The sequence below is a fragment of the Denticeps clupeoides genome, chromosome 7 (assembly GCF_900700375.1).
Source record: "Denticeps clupeoides chromosome 7, fDenClu1.1, whole genome shotgun sequence".
NCBI lineage: Eukaryota > Metazoa > Chordata > Actinopteri > Clupeiformes > Denticipitidae > Denticeps > Denticeps clupeoides.
In genome coordinates, this window is record NC_041713.1 from 21,065,103 (window position 1) to 21,078,699 (window position 13,597).

Below are 13,597 nucleotides of genomic sequence, written 5' to 3' on the forward strand. Positions count from 1 at the left end.
CAGCAAAAGAAAAATGCTAGCACCAACAATGGTGCAAAGTCACGATAAAGAGCGGGTGAGGAGGCAAGATGGCAGCCAGATGCCATGGGGCAGTGGTGGCCTAGCGGTTAAGGAAGTGCCCCCATAATCAGAAGGTTGCCTGTTCAAATCCCTGCTGCACAGGAACTGTGACAATTACAGTTACTTATTGAAAAATGTATGATTCTTTTGTTACATTGTGGAAGGAAAATTTAGTAGGCCCAGACACTCCATGAAATTTAGTAGGCCCGAACACTCCACGTGTTTCACCTTTGGTCATGGAACAGTCAGAAGACAACTGTGTATCTTAGGTCTGACCTTGTTGATGCAAAAGCTTGACGCAAAAGCTGGACATAATCTGATAAAAGAAAGGTTCTGTGACGTTGATGGGCGCCACTGTCCAAAGTGGTGTGAGCTTACTTTTGTATACCTTGTATACCCCAGATGTATAAATGCTTGTGAACTGTAATCAAGCGGGGGAGGAGTTCTCTTGTGGGTCCCACCACAAAATTCCCACCACAACATCTTAATATTGTGTACAGTATGTGTAATTAAAGGGGTGTAGCAGGACTAATGGGAGTGGTATTTGTGTCATTCTCAGTGCCCGATGATAAAAAAAAAAAAATTCCTGTAAATTGGTGGGGGCACATGTAGGCTACAGGATAGGGAGGAAAGAAAACTGAAAAAAAAATTCAAATTTGCGGATCTATTTTCGCTGCTAAAATAGAACAAAACAGTCATTATTACATCAAATGTAAGTGACTTAATATTATTAACTTGTTTGTTGTCATATTAACTTATTCTGAACTGTCATATGAAATCAGTGTCACATTTTCAATCGTGAGGTGATGGTAAATTAAGTGTTGGTCAGTTGTCAGCTCTCTTGGTCGTCAGGTCGTGTGATGTATGTTGCTGAACTGTATTAAAATGTTATGAATATAAAAACACCACATTTTGGAAATTTAACTGCAGTATGTCAGTTTAGTTTATTTGCGTGTGCTGCGCTCATAGACTTTAGAAAACGACTCATTTGTTTGATTTCTCCTCGAGAAGCAGCGCAAGCTTCAAAAGTATAAGGTCCTTGCACCCTGACTGAGTCAGAAACTGTCGTATTTGTTTTTTTTCATATTCATCATTTGGTGGCTCTCAATTATCAAAAACACCCCTCAAAATATTTGCTACGGATATGAAAAATGCAGAAAACTGAACCATCCGAATTCATTTTTATGACGGACGGAAGTGACAGACGCTGCCAACGTATACAACGTGAGGTCGTATATATACGACGTATAAAACGAAGAAACTAGTCAGGATATAGGCTACAGTTAAAGCTTTCCTTTAGTTTTTGTGAAATTTCTCCTCCCTAATTCATTCAGAGTCTCTCGTCATTCTGGGCAGCATTGATGCAGGAATATCCTCAACTCTGTGACGTCGCCTTTAAGATTCTCCGTCCTTTCTCGTCGACATATTTGTGTGAGGCAGGATTCTCAAAAACGACTGCACTCAAAACTAAATACCGCAATCGTGCACAAATCGAGGATGATTTGAGGCCATGTTTGTCAAACATTGAGCTAAGAATTGAGGCTCAGGTCTAACATCACCTACCTGCAAGCTTCTGAAAAAAATGAGGATGATGCCTTCTATTAGGCCCAGTAATAATAACAATAATAAAACATAAATTAATATCAGAGATCTAATACCAGCCTAGTAATGATAATAGGCCTATACTGATGATAATAACAACAACAATAACAACAATAAAGCATGTAACCTCATATTATTATATAGCAATAGCCTAGTAATGATGATAGGCTTACTACTACTCATAATAATAATAATGTCTGCAAGCTCACGCTAGAAGTCTAGTGCTACTGCCAATTATAACAATAGCCTAGTAATGATAATAGGCCTACCTACCGCTAATGATGATGATAACAATAATAATAATCTATCTATCTATTTATCTCTCTAGCTATCCATTAGTTGAATGCCCAACCCTGCAACCAATAAATGAACCTGAACCACGCCCATGTCTTGGGCCCATTTACTTATGGATTCCATTAAGCTGGTTTGAGAACAACCGGCATCCAGTGAAAGCAACGTTCCCCAGTGCAGAAAGTAGCCGTGATTAACAGCAGGGCTGGTTCCAGACAGGCATATATGCACATAGTAGGAAATTGGTGGAGGTGCACTGGTTTTGTCATGTAATTGGATTTCACTTTATCAAGCCTCTACCCTGATCTGTGGAACTTCATTAATCATCTGACCGCACCAACATGGAACAGTAATCCCTAGGTTTGCACCAAGAGTTGCATATAATGGCATGGTCTCTGCCATGGTGCTGCCTAACAAACTTCTATTTACTATGCAGAAGTAGGAGGATTGTGATTTTTGGTCACATCACAAGGCTGGAAATCGCCATCAGACTTTAGGAATGTGTTGAATGCAATCTGTTGATCCGTTACAGTAAATCCCACATGACTTAATGAACTTTCCCCATTTAGCTGAGAAGGAAACATTCTACCAAACATTTACAGTTTCCAATAACAAAATGCGGGAATAACCCCTTTATTTAAAGCCAAAATGCGAAAAGCTTCTTTATACACCAACAAACTGATGAAAATTGTTAAAATTATGTTGTAGTGATGGTTCAAAACAGCAGCAAAGATCGACTCAGGAACAGGTTCTTCCCTCAGAAACAGCTATAAAACCACGTTCCATATCCAATTCTACTTGGTCTTCACCCCATAATTGCACTGTTGGTGTTACACTTCATGTATATTTGTGAACATCTGTAAATCAAATCCTGATTGTATGTTGTTGTCTACTGTATTTTGTATTGTATTGTGTCAAGCTAGATCTTAAATAACTTCTGAGCATGCTGTGGTTTATCTTAATGTTTATTAATTCTGTTAATACAATACTTTTCATTTCATGATGAACATTTACATTTATGTCATTTATCAGCCGGCCTTATCCAGAGCGCCTTATAATAAGTAGTTACAGGGACAGTCCCCCTGGAGACTCTATGGTAGTAAGAAACCTGGTGTCATACCCACAAGGCCACTACCACCAGACACGGTTTCTTTCGCCCCCGTGTGGACATCTACATGAACTGCAGTCTTTTGACTACGAACCTGTGGGAGATTTTGAAAAGTTCATACCTGATTAAACATTCTGTGGTTCTGTGGTTGAGAGAAGGTCACAATGAAATAAATCAGCCCTAATGAACATGGTGACATTAACCAAGACAGGAAAAGGACAATTTTACTCAGGAAATAGTCTCATTTCTTCTAAGAAATGCATATGACTGTGCTGAGAATTAAGCTGATTGTACTATAACCTTTTATTGCTTGATAAACACACTAATTTCAATGACCAAGTATTCGATTCCAGTTTTCTCTAAAAATTTAAAAGAAATTAGGCTAGTTATTGGCTAATTAGGCCAATGATTTAATGGGTACGAAGAGTCCTTGGCTATTAGTGCTTCTCTCCATTTATGTCCCAGATGAAGGTCAGTGGCAGGTCCTTCATCCTCTCGTGGAAAATTTCATCAAACCTCTCACTCTGGGCCACTGTGAAGGTGTTCTTCCAGTCGCCAATTGTACCTGCCACACATGAAGGAAAAAAAACGCATGTCACTTCCTGACTGAAGCCCAGCCATCGTCCCATCACCTCTACTCAGATGTTCTATACGGTCTCGGTGATACAGACGGGTTCCACAGGTTTCACGGTTGTCCCTCACCCCACTCATTGACCTCTATACCACTCCGCTAATTAAGTACAATTAAAGTCATTAATGCTTTGAGTGGAATTTGTGGGCCTTCAATTCGGTCATAGTGTTCCTCACATGTCCTACTGGTTTGCAAAAGTGCAAAAATGACATTTTTATAAACACCTTTGCGAAGGAAGCGACTCCTCTCTCTGATGAGCAGATCTTCGGGCAGGAACTCATAATTGGCCTTGGGGTCGTTCTTCATGTTCTTGAACGTTGCCTTTTCCACCACCCGACTAATTTCTTCCTCACTCAGCTGCTTGCCCAGGAAGTGGCAAATCTTGAGGACAGCCCCACGCAGATCCTGACATAACAGAGCCATGTCAGATTGATGCTATCAAGCCACGCCCACAAGCATCACAATACTCAATCATGGCCAATGGTCAAATGAAGATTTTTATAGCTCTCCACAAATGTTGAAAGAGAGGCCATCATTTCTTATTTCTTTCTGTGATTTTTGGTGGTCTACCAGGATCATCTCTTCATAGGTGAGATACAGGATGTTGTACTGTTCTCTGACAGAATGCCAGGACAAGACGTGGTCAAACCAGCAACCTCCTCCAACTGAAAATGGACAGAAGGAATGTGGGTTAATGCTCCTTCATTAAAACACAGCTAAGAAGCTTATTTTCTCTGCAGATGTGCATTTCATGAAAGCCCCACCATGTCCAGATAGATACTGCTGAAGATGTTCCTCAAAGTCCTTTGGTGTGTGCAGATGGGCCCAGGCGCAGGTGAAATGGAAGTAGGAAACTGCGTTGTCTTTGGGATTTCTCATCACATAGATAATCTGGGACAAAAAGAGCAAAGGAGAGGCCTTTGGTTGTGGTGGCCTAGCGGTTAAGGAAGGTTGCAGGTTCGAAACCCGAGCCGCCAAGGTGCCAGTGAGCAAACCTGTCATGGCTGCCCACTGCTCACACAGGGTGATGGTTAAAAGCAGAGGACACATTTCGTTGTGTCACCGTGTGCTGTGCTGCTGTGTCTCACAATGACGATCACTTCATTTTCTCTCTTAAATTCTGCATCAGAGCATCATTAAGAGTGCAATCTCCGAAATCTCATTATAAAAGCAGCTCAAACACAGCTAATAGATAAGATCATAATGAATTAAATATTAACTTTCGCGGTGGACTGTGACCCCTGCACTTATCTTCAGGCCGGTAGGAGGCGTGGCTTCAATCACTTTTTTTACTTTTTTGCCATCTTTGTCTAACCTTGGCCTTCTTCTTCTTCAGGCCGAGAGGCATCAGGGAGGGAATGAGGTGCGAGACGAAGAGGCGAGGGGAGGGCCGATTCAAGTAGACTCGCTCCTCGGGGTACTCCAGCCAGGGCATCCTCTCCCAGTTGTTCGGGTGATCCTGGCCATCAGACTCGGTGAGCAGGGTCAGGATCTGCTGGGTCCAGATGGTTCCTGTGTGAGGCCCGAACAAAAGTAACGCTGCTGCAGGACTTTCCCACGGGTTTAACACATGCTACCTCGGGAACTTTTTCAAAGTGCTTTTAAAAAAGCACGCTGAGCGTGTTACGTGACGCATTACGTAATTCCAGGTGGGCGTGGTCTGAGCCGTGGTCGCAGGGTGGTCGGGTTCCCAGCTCCGGTACCGGCCGTCATTATTCCCTCTTAACTCACTCACCCGACTTGGGGTACGTGACCACAAACACATCGCTGTCGCGGGTCTCGAACGTCTCGAGTGAGTCGATGTACTCCGCCGACGTCTTTTCCGCCGTCACGAACACGTAGCCCTTGTAGCGACAGAGATACTCGGAGATCGGCTCCATGGCGACGCGACCTGCCGTGCGGGACTCGGCGTCGAGTCCAGACTTTACACTGCCATGCCGTGCCGGTGACGTGGCGACTTCCGGCGGCGCCGAGGCTCCGCCCTGCCCGCCGAGGCTCCGCCCTGCGTTGTATCAAAGTGCTTTATAAATACATTTGAACTTGAACTTGAACTTGGATGAAATTAGTGAGTTCCTGTCAACAATCCAGAACTCGGCTCAGTTAGATGTGTGACCCTCAAAAATCACATGAGGCCAGACATTCCGTTTTCTGAGAGGAAAGCATCACACAACATTTCTCTTCTCGTCTCTGTCATCAGACGACAACTTCCACATCGTGGGGCCTTTTTGGGACAACTTTGGTGTCACAGTGGATGTAGCCTAGTGTGCAATTGCTTACATGAACAAGAAGACAATGTCCCAGGTTCAAACCCCACTTACTACCATTGTGTCCCTGAGGAAGATTCTCAACCCTGAGTGTCTCCAGTGGGACTGTCCCTGTATCTACTGATTGTGAGGCGCTCTGGTAAATGTCATACATATAAACATACTGGCTACCCACATTCTTCCGGGATTCCTGGTGCTTGCTAGTCATTATGTTCATGTTGATGTTGTTACTGCAGCTGATACTGTTACCTCCACCCCAAACCACCGTATTTCCTGGCACAGTGTGATCAATGGCACGTCAATCAGGAGTCGTTATATATATTAGGGTGATCTAGAATGATCCAGTGGGTGATCCCGTAATTTATGTGTTGTTGAATTTACCATTAATATAATGGTCTGTATAAAATCATAAGGGGATCATCGCCTTACTCTTTATTATTCACATCTTTTTTTTTACTTACATCACAAATTTAATTTAACATGCAGCGTTCTTTACCATGTACACTGTGTGTCATCAGTTATAACCCTCGCAACATTCTCATTCGATGTGTTTTCTTTATTCTCATGACATTTACATTGGTAGATTCTCACTGAAGACATCCAAACTATGAATGAACACATGTTCGTGAAATGAATTGCAACCCACTAGGATGCAGCCGTGGTGCTTTATTGAGTCTCACAGCATAAACAGCAGCAGGGACTGGTGAAGTACAGAAGCATGAGCTTCGTAAACAGATCAATCATGCCAGAAGAAAAAAGGAAATGACTGCAAAGGTAATATAATGTCTGTGAAACCAATACAAAATATGACATTAAATATATAGAGTGCTGAATAGACACAGGAACAAAAATTTTAAAAAAAGAAAAACAAAAAAAAAAATCATATTCCTTATGTGTACATTCAATATTTCAGGATATGTTTACATTACTAAATTAGAATTACTAAAAAAAAAAATCACATTACCAAGACATTCCACAATCATTTATATTATCATATACTGTGAACATGAAATTAAATATGTATAGTGCTGAATAGACACAGGAACAAAAAGAAAAAAAAATCATATTCCCTATGTGTACATTCAATATTTCAGGATATGTTTACATACTAAAATAATAATAAATCACATTACCAAGACATTCCACAATCAATTATATAATCCTATACTGTGAACAGAGCTGCATGTGTCCATTTGGAACACCACTGCTTTAATGGAAGCGTTGAAGTTTCACATTGTCACGGTCTGTATCTTCAGCAGTAATGAAGGTGATCAGGCTCAACAGATTCTTAAATATGTAAGTAAAATGATTCAAATGAATTCTGCCACAACACAACTTTCACCCCCTGAGCCTTTTAAATGTTTTACACGTTAAATAGACTGTAACCGATCAAAGGCAAACTCATTATTCCTCTTAGAACTGTTCAATGTGCAACATCATCTCTGCCGTCCTTTAACCCTGACAGTCAACGTTGAGTAAACGTTACGCAAACGTTGCAGAACTGGGAATAAATCCCCAGCGTGCAGCATTGTACGACTGTTGTTTGGGAGTGCCAGCGGTCCTGAAAAAAAAAAAAAGAAAAGTTGGAAAAACTGAAAAATTTAAGGCAACCGGCTGCAAATGCCACAACTACAGGGGCGTGAAGTTTTGTAATTTTTTAAGTTTTCCCAACTTTTTATCTTTTACAGGGCAGGATCAGTTCTGTCTGAAGTTCATGGCGCTACCGTTGGACCTTGGTCCATTTTTCAGAAGGCGTCTTTGATATTTTTCAGCTGCCGCACCGCCAGGTCCACCGGCAGGTTGAAGCGGAGATGGCTGAGACGACCCAGGATGCGCAGTGCGCCCTCAAACCCCGTCTGGGCCATGTAGCTCCAGGGCTGGTAGTGCGAGTGGACGAGGCCGCCCGACTTGCACAGCAGGTTCAGCCAGGACACCAGCCGCTGCTCGTTCAGCGCCAGACACACCAGGGCCTTAAACTCGGAGTCCGCGCCGCGCTTGTAGCGCCCGTGTTCGTGCAGCACCGAGTGCACCGCCCAGAGCAGCGACTGCTTGGGCGTCACGGTCACGGCGGCCCCGCCCACGGGGAGGCTGAAGGACTGCGACAGCTGGCGAGCCGGCGACTCCATGAAGGCGGGGCCGTTCTTCGAGTGGTAGTATTTGACGAAGAGCTCCCACGGGTGCAGAGTCTGCGGGGCGGCTCTGTAGGGCAGCAGGCAGGCGATGGGCGCCAGCACCACACTCATGCCCTGCGAGGGGGCGTAGAGGCCGTGAGCCAGGAGGTCGCGCAGCGCCGCCGCCAGGTCCTTCCGGACCGCCGCGGTGAGCTCGTCTCGCGCCCCCCCGGGGGACAGGCAGACGGTGTAGCTGACCACGTGCTGCTCCTCCGGCGCCGGCTGCTGCCGCCGGGCGGCCTGCACCCGGACTCGCTCCACTGCCGCTTCCAGGCGCTGAAGCAGGGGTCCGTAGTCCTGGCTGCCTTGGGACCACATGGTCTGGGGCACGTGGCCCGCGGCACAGCCAAACTGGCTCACGGCGAAGATCTGCAGCACGGCCAGCGCTCGCTGCATCAGCTGCAGACCCGTCTCCCGCATCCTCTGTGCCTGCTCGGGGTCCACTGCGGGCGGGAAGACCGACAGGATCAGTCACCAACCCCCCACAGCACCCAGGCAAACAGCGTTCGGCTCGATTCACTTCATTTTTTACATTTTATTAACAACATGCAGGGGACACCAACACTTATACGCTCTCAAAGTTCTTAATGCAGCCATCATGGCTGCACGACTGGCAGGTTTAACAACTGTAATACCTTACAGTCTCATATATTACATTCCGCCTAAATCGATATCAATGTCACACATATTAGCTAGAGGTGGGGTATTGCGATATTTTATGTGGTGATGTATCTATGCAGGGACACCAAATATCGATAATTTTTATACAAATTTAGTCCACCGGGAAATGCTGTTGATCATTTTATTTAGCAAGCTCGGTACTTGGAATTACGAAACGAAACGCTTGCCTGATTGCTGGGAAGGGTTTTTCAAATGCAGCACTATAGCCATGTACCACGTGAGAAACTAAAGTTGCTGAACTTGCCTCAAGTTCTGTATCCATGCTTATTTGGGGGGTTACGTGGGGTACAGTGGACACATGCAAATAATAATTGAGTTGTATTGATTAACATCATACTGACTGTTTTAATTGATTTAATGTATATGTGTGTGTGTGTAATATATATATATATATATATATATATATATATATATATATATATATATATATATATAAAAATGGGAAAAAAAGAAAAAAGGAAATCATAATTTTTTAGGTTGTATTAATTACTACCATGCCCCTCATTGTGATCGGTCTCCTGTGTTGCACAGATGGTCCTGGAGAATGATATTTCATCTCACTGTATATGAATTTCTGTATTGTTGAGATGACTGTAAAGCTCTACTTACTTACTTACTTACTTACATACTGGAGGCAATTTTAATGAAGTTGCCTGATGCTTCACTCAAATCTAAAACTCTTTGCAGCAAAAGCAGGCATACCAGGGGTTCATATCACATTAGAAATTCCCATAGGGAATATGGAGGACTTACCTTTCTTCCTGCCCCCAGGGGCTCTGGAATTGGGTCCTGAAGTTTGTGTCTGTTGGCAAGGTTCTCCACCGGAGAGCAAAGGGTTCCCCACCTCATCTGTGCAGAGTAAAGAGAAAAGGCAGCACATGAGAAATTACATTTAAAAGATCAAGAAAAAAATATATATGCTCTTCCATCCGGTATATGGTTCCAGATTCAACGGGTCATCAGTTGGATGTGTCTGTACCCTGGATGAAGTTGATGAACATCTCCAGGTCTCTAATCTGGGTTTTGAGCTGCTCCACCAGTTGCTCTTTGACTCGGGCCGGGTTGACAATCTGGGCAATAGCAGCGTCCACTCTCTGCCTCAGTTCCTCTGGGGTCAGGTTTCCAATGTCCTCGTTCAGATTTACATCCAGCTTTTTGATCAGCTCATCAATGATCACCTACAAAGAGAAAACCTGAATCAGCGGCACACCACGATGGAAACACAATACGATGCATTTCTTCTCAATGACTGGAATCATAATTACAGCGTCGGCTGTGGCTCCATATGATGTTGGAATCTTTTTGTTTCATGAATTCATTTATAGAGCACATTTAAACAACCAAAAGTCCAGTACAAGTAATAGCTCAAGCAAACATGGCATAAAAGGTCAGAGCAATAAAACATATGAAAAGCAAAAAAACAAACAATAAAAAAAGCATATGCAAGTCTTGTAAAACAAATTAAATTGTCCTCAACCAGAGGAGAACGGCAATTTATACTGATGTTTTTAAGCAGGGGCAGATCTGACTTGTATCGGGAGGCTGTTGCAGAGATTGGTGCTGCCCTGTGCCCTATGGTTTTCAGCCTGGACCTTGAAACAGGTACATTTATATTTGTAGAAGTTAATAAAATAAGACAGGACTAATACGTCTGCAGACGTTTTGGATTGTTCAGGTTTCATGTGAAACATTGCCGTAATCAGAACCTTGGCATTCATCAAGATGGACAGGTGTGCATGTGTGAATGACGTTCCAATTCCTACCCTCTGCCTTTCCATGACCACAGACTGCGGCAGGGAGTCATAGCTGCCCTCCTGGTAGGCGAAGCGCTCCAGGTCATCAAGCTGAGTCTTCAGCTGCACGATCAGCTGCTTCTGTTTCTCCCTCTGAGCGTCCAGACGCTCCCGCTTCTCCCTCTCGCTCTGGTAAATCAAACGGACAATCGTCAGCTCTCCCTCCATACAACACATACATACGGTACAGTCGTGGCCAAACGTTAAAGTTAAGAAGAAGAAGAAAAAAAAGTCAATATTTGCATATTTTTAAAGACGATTTCTGTGACATGCTATCAGTTCCCTGGCCATGGACCCAAAATGTTGATGTTTTCATCCCCGTTCTTCACCAAACTGTTCTTGGATGGTTGTGAGAAGTTGCTGTCAGAAGATGTTTTGGTACCATTCTTTATTCATGGCTGTGACCTTTGTCACAAAAATTGTGAGTGAGGCCACAGCCCCACACATGAATGGTCACATTGCAGGTAACCATGGTTACCAGAGCATCACCCTCATTTTAAACATCCAGTCTGCTGTTCTAACTCAGTCAGCAGGACAGAATGATCTCCAGCCTTGTGCTCCTCAACACTCTCACTTGTTAACAAGAGGATCAGTGAAATGATCTCAGCAGGTCCTTTTGCTGCAGGGCTGAAATGCTGTGGAACTGATTTATTTTACATACTGTTCTGGAGAATATGCAAATTGGAATAATAAAAACAGTAGAAGCAAACTTTGCAAAAGAAGTTTCAGTATTTGTGTCATTCTCAAAACTTTTGCCCACGAATGTACAGGACAGAACAGCACCAGACTGAGAGTGATGAGACATACAAACCAAAAGAGCGACAGATACAGCAGGAGAGACAGACAACACCGAATGATCAGAGCCTGGTAACGAGTTCTGGCTACTCCAACCGAACACTACAATGAAATGCAAGACAGAAACAGATCTGCAGAACTCACCAGTTCCTCCTTCAAGTAAAGCATGTGATTAAAGTGAAGGAGAGAAGAAAGGAGTTTATATATAAGGGGGCTATATCATATCTCGATCGTGTCACTGTTCCTACTCACTGTCCGATACGGGCAGTGCTCCACAGTAGATGGACACAATAGTTATTAAAAGTTTCTACAAAAAGTTTTTATGTTTTTATAAAGTACAGCCAACAAGTTTGGACACACCTTCTCATTCAATGTGTTTTCCTTATTTTCATGACCATTTACATCAAAACTATGAATGAACACATGTGGAGTTATGTACTTAACAAAAAGTGGCCTCCACAGTCACCGGACCTGAACCCAGTCGAGATGGTTTGGTGTGAGCTGGACCGCAGAGTGAAGGCAAAGGGACCAACAAGTGCTAAACACCTCTGGGAACTCCTTCAAGACTGTTGGAAAAGCATTTCAGGTGACGACCTCTTGAAGCTCATCGAGAGAATGGCAAGAGTGTGCAAAGCAGTAATCAGAGCAAAGAAACTAGAATATAAAACATGTTTTCAGTTATTTCACCTATTTCTGTTAAGTACAGAACTCCACATGTGTTCATTCATAGTTTTGATGCCTTCAGTGAGAATCTACCAACGTAAATGGTCATGAAAATAAAGAAAACACATTGAATGAGAAGGTGTGTCCAAACTTTTGGCCTGTACTGTACGTTGATCCATGTTATTCCTGTAAGTACAGATGATTTGGATGACGTCACCGTGACACCCACCGAGTTCTCCAGCATCTGCGCGTCCTGCGCCCTGCAGCCCACGACGTGCGGACAGCCCTTGAAGGCGAACTCCTCCAGCTCGGCCAGCATCCGCTCCTTGTCCTCGCACTGGCCGGCGTGGACGATCTGCTTCAGGCGGAACTGCACCTGGGCGAAGTGGGAGGTCAGGGCGAGGAGAGAGGAGTTCAGCAGGTCCTGCTCCTCTTCCAGCTTCCGCAGCCTGGCGGTCATCTGCGCCTCGCCGGACGGCGGCCGCAGACTCCCCGCTTTCCCCGCTTCATCCTCCGGGCTGGCGACGGCACCGACCGGAGCCCACCGCTCCCCGGCACCGGCCGGCGCAGCCTCGCTGTCCGAGGCTGACAGCTCTTCCGTCGACATGTGACGCGGCGCGAGAGTGTGTTTTTAAGCGAATCCCCTTAAAACAGCTGGAACAGGTGCAGCGCCATCTTGCATTAAACGTTTACTGCGTCACCGTCCACCTGATACGTCACCAAACCGGAAACAATCCGGCAGCGGTTCATACGCCGCCGGTGCGCTCCATATGCTGTACAGATCGGTTGATCTGGGATCGTTTGCGCGGGTTGTATATCGGCTTGGAAGAGGGTTAGGGCCCTGTTGACTCAGTACGTCCGCCTGTCCGCCATATTGCGAGTGGCTAGTACAACCTGTTTTATATTACAAGGAGCCATAACATACTTTCCTACGAATATTTCATGATTATTTTGCCACTAAAACAACATCAATATTGATACACACTTAATATTTAATTATGAAGTTATGGTACCCTTACAAGAATAAAAAGTGTTCAACTTTGCTGCATGCGTTGAGAAGGAAGAAGTAGGGCCATCTGGTGGACAAAAATAAAAATGTGGTATTGAAACCCAGTAGCCAATAATGAAATGTTAAAATAAAGGAATGCGACAGAACCGTTCTGGCCACTCCGTGCAATACCCTCACGATCCCGCCAAGTAGTTTTCAGGAGATCACGGAGCCGTTTTGCTGGTCAAAGACGCTCTTCGTGTTATAAACATGATTTCAGACATGAGAGAATATATTTAAACTAGAACTTTAAACATTTATATTTTAAACAACGTATCCTGCTAAACTGAAATGTTTCTGTAATGTTTCTATCCCCAGCATGCGCTTTAAGTGGACATTGTGATAGAGTAAATCATGCACATGGCAGTGGTGGCCTAGCGGTTGAGGAAGCGGCCCCGTAATCAGAAGGTTGGCGGTTCGAATCCCGATCTGCCAAGGTGCCACTGAGGTACCACTGAGCAAAGCACCGTCCCCACACACTGCTCCCCGG

At 44.3% G+C, this 13,597-nt stretch overlaps 2 protein-coding genes across 3 annotated transcripts; both read right to left on the minus strand.

The window, feature by feature from the left end:
• Positions 1 to 3,345: 3,345 nt before the first annotated feature.
• sult3st1 (sulfotransferase family 3, cytosolic sulfotransferase 1) lies at positions 3,346 to 5,662 on the minus strand. The gene is made up of 6 exons (XM_028986768.1): positions 5,428 to 5,662; positions 5,008 to 5,204; positions 4,457 to 4,583; positions 4,263 to 4,357; positions 3,917 to 4,097; positions 3,346 to 3,626 (listed from the first exon to the last, which is right to left on the minus strand). Exons 1-6 carry the CDS (start codon positions 5,570 to 5,572, stop codon positions 3,499 to 3,501), a joined length of 873 nt encoding a protein of 290 aa, XP_028842601.1. The 5' UTR covers positions 5,573 to 5,662; the 3' UTR covers positions 3,346 to 3,498.
• Positions 5,663 to 6,602: 940 nt separating this feature from the next.
• On the minus strand, positions 6,603 to 12,757 carry rundc1 (RUN domain containing 1). Of its 2 annotated transcripts, XM_028986526.1 has the most exons (6): positions 12,289 to 12,757; positions 11,541 to 11,549; positions 10,572 to 10,730; positions 9,788 to 9,986; positions 9,562 to 9,657; positions 6,603 to 8,570 (listed from the first exon to the last, which is right to left on the minus strand). In XM_028986526.1, the coding sequence occupies exons 1-6, from the start codon at positions 12,664 to 12,666 to the stop codon at positions 7,702 to 7,704; spliced, it is 1,710 nt and encodes a 569-aa protein (XP_028842359.1). In that variant the 5' UTR covers positions 12,667 to 12,757; the 3' UTR covers positions 6,603 to 7,701. The 2 variants fall into 2 exon arrangements, with proteins under 2 accessions (XP_028842359.1, XP_028842360.1); XM_028986527.1 differs by lacking the exon at positions 11,541 to 11,549.
• Between the last annotated feature and the right edge of the window lie 840 nt (positions 12,758 to 13,597).

Coding starts and splice junctions, on each gene's coding strand:
- sult3st1 (XM_028986768.1), bottom strand. CDS start 5,572: ATGGAGCCGATCTCCGAGTATCTCTGTCGCTACAAGGGCTACGTGTTC. Junction 5,205..5,427: donor GGTCACGTACCCCAAGTCGG/GTGAGTGAGTTA, acceptor GGCCTCACACAG/GAACCATCTGGACCCAGCAG. Junction 4,098..4,262: donor CCTATGAAGAGATGATCCTG/GTAGACCACCAA, acceptor CTGTTATGTCAG/GATCTGCGTGGGGCTGTCCT.
- rundc1 (XM_028986526.1), bottom strand. CDS start 12,666: ATGTCGACGGAAGAGCTGTCAGCCTCGGACAGCGAGGCTGCGCCGGCC. Junction 9,658..9,787: donor GTTCATCAACTTCATCCAGG/GTACAGACACAT, acceptor TACTCTGCACAG/ATGAGGTGGGGAACCCTTTG. Junction 8,571..9,561: donor CCCTGGGGGCAGGAAGAAAG/GTAAGTCCTCCA, acceptor TCCCGCCCGCAG/TGGACCCCGAGCAGGCACAG.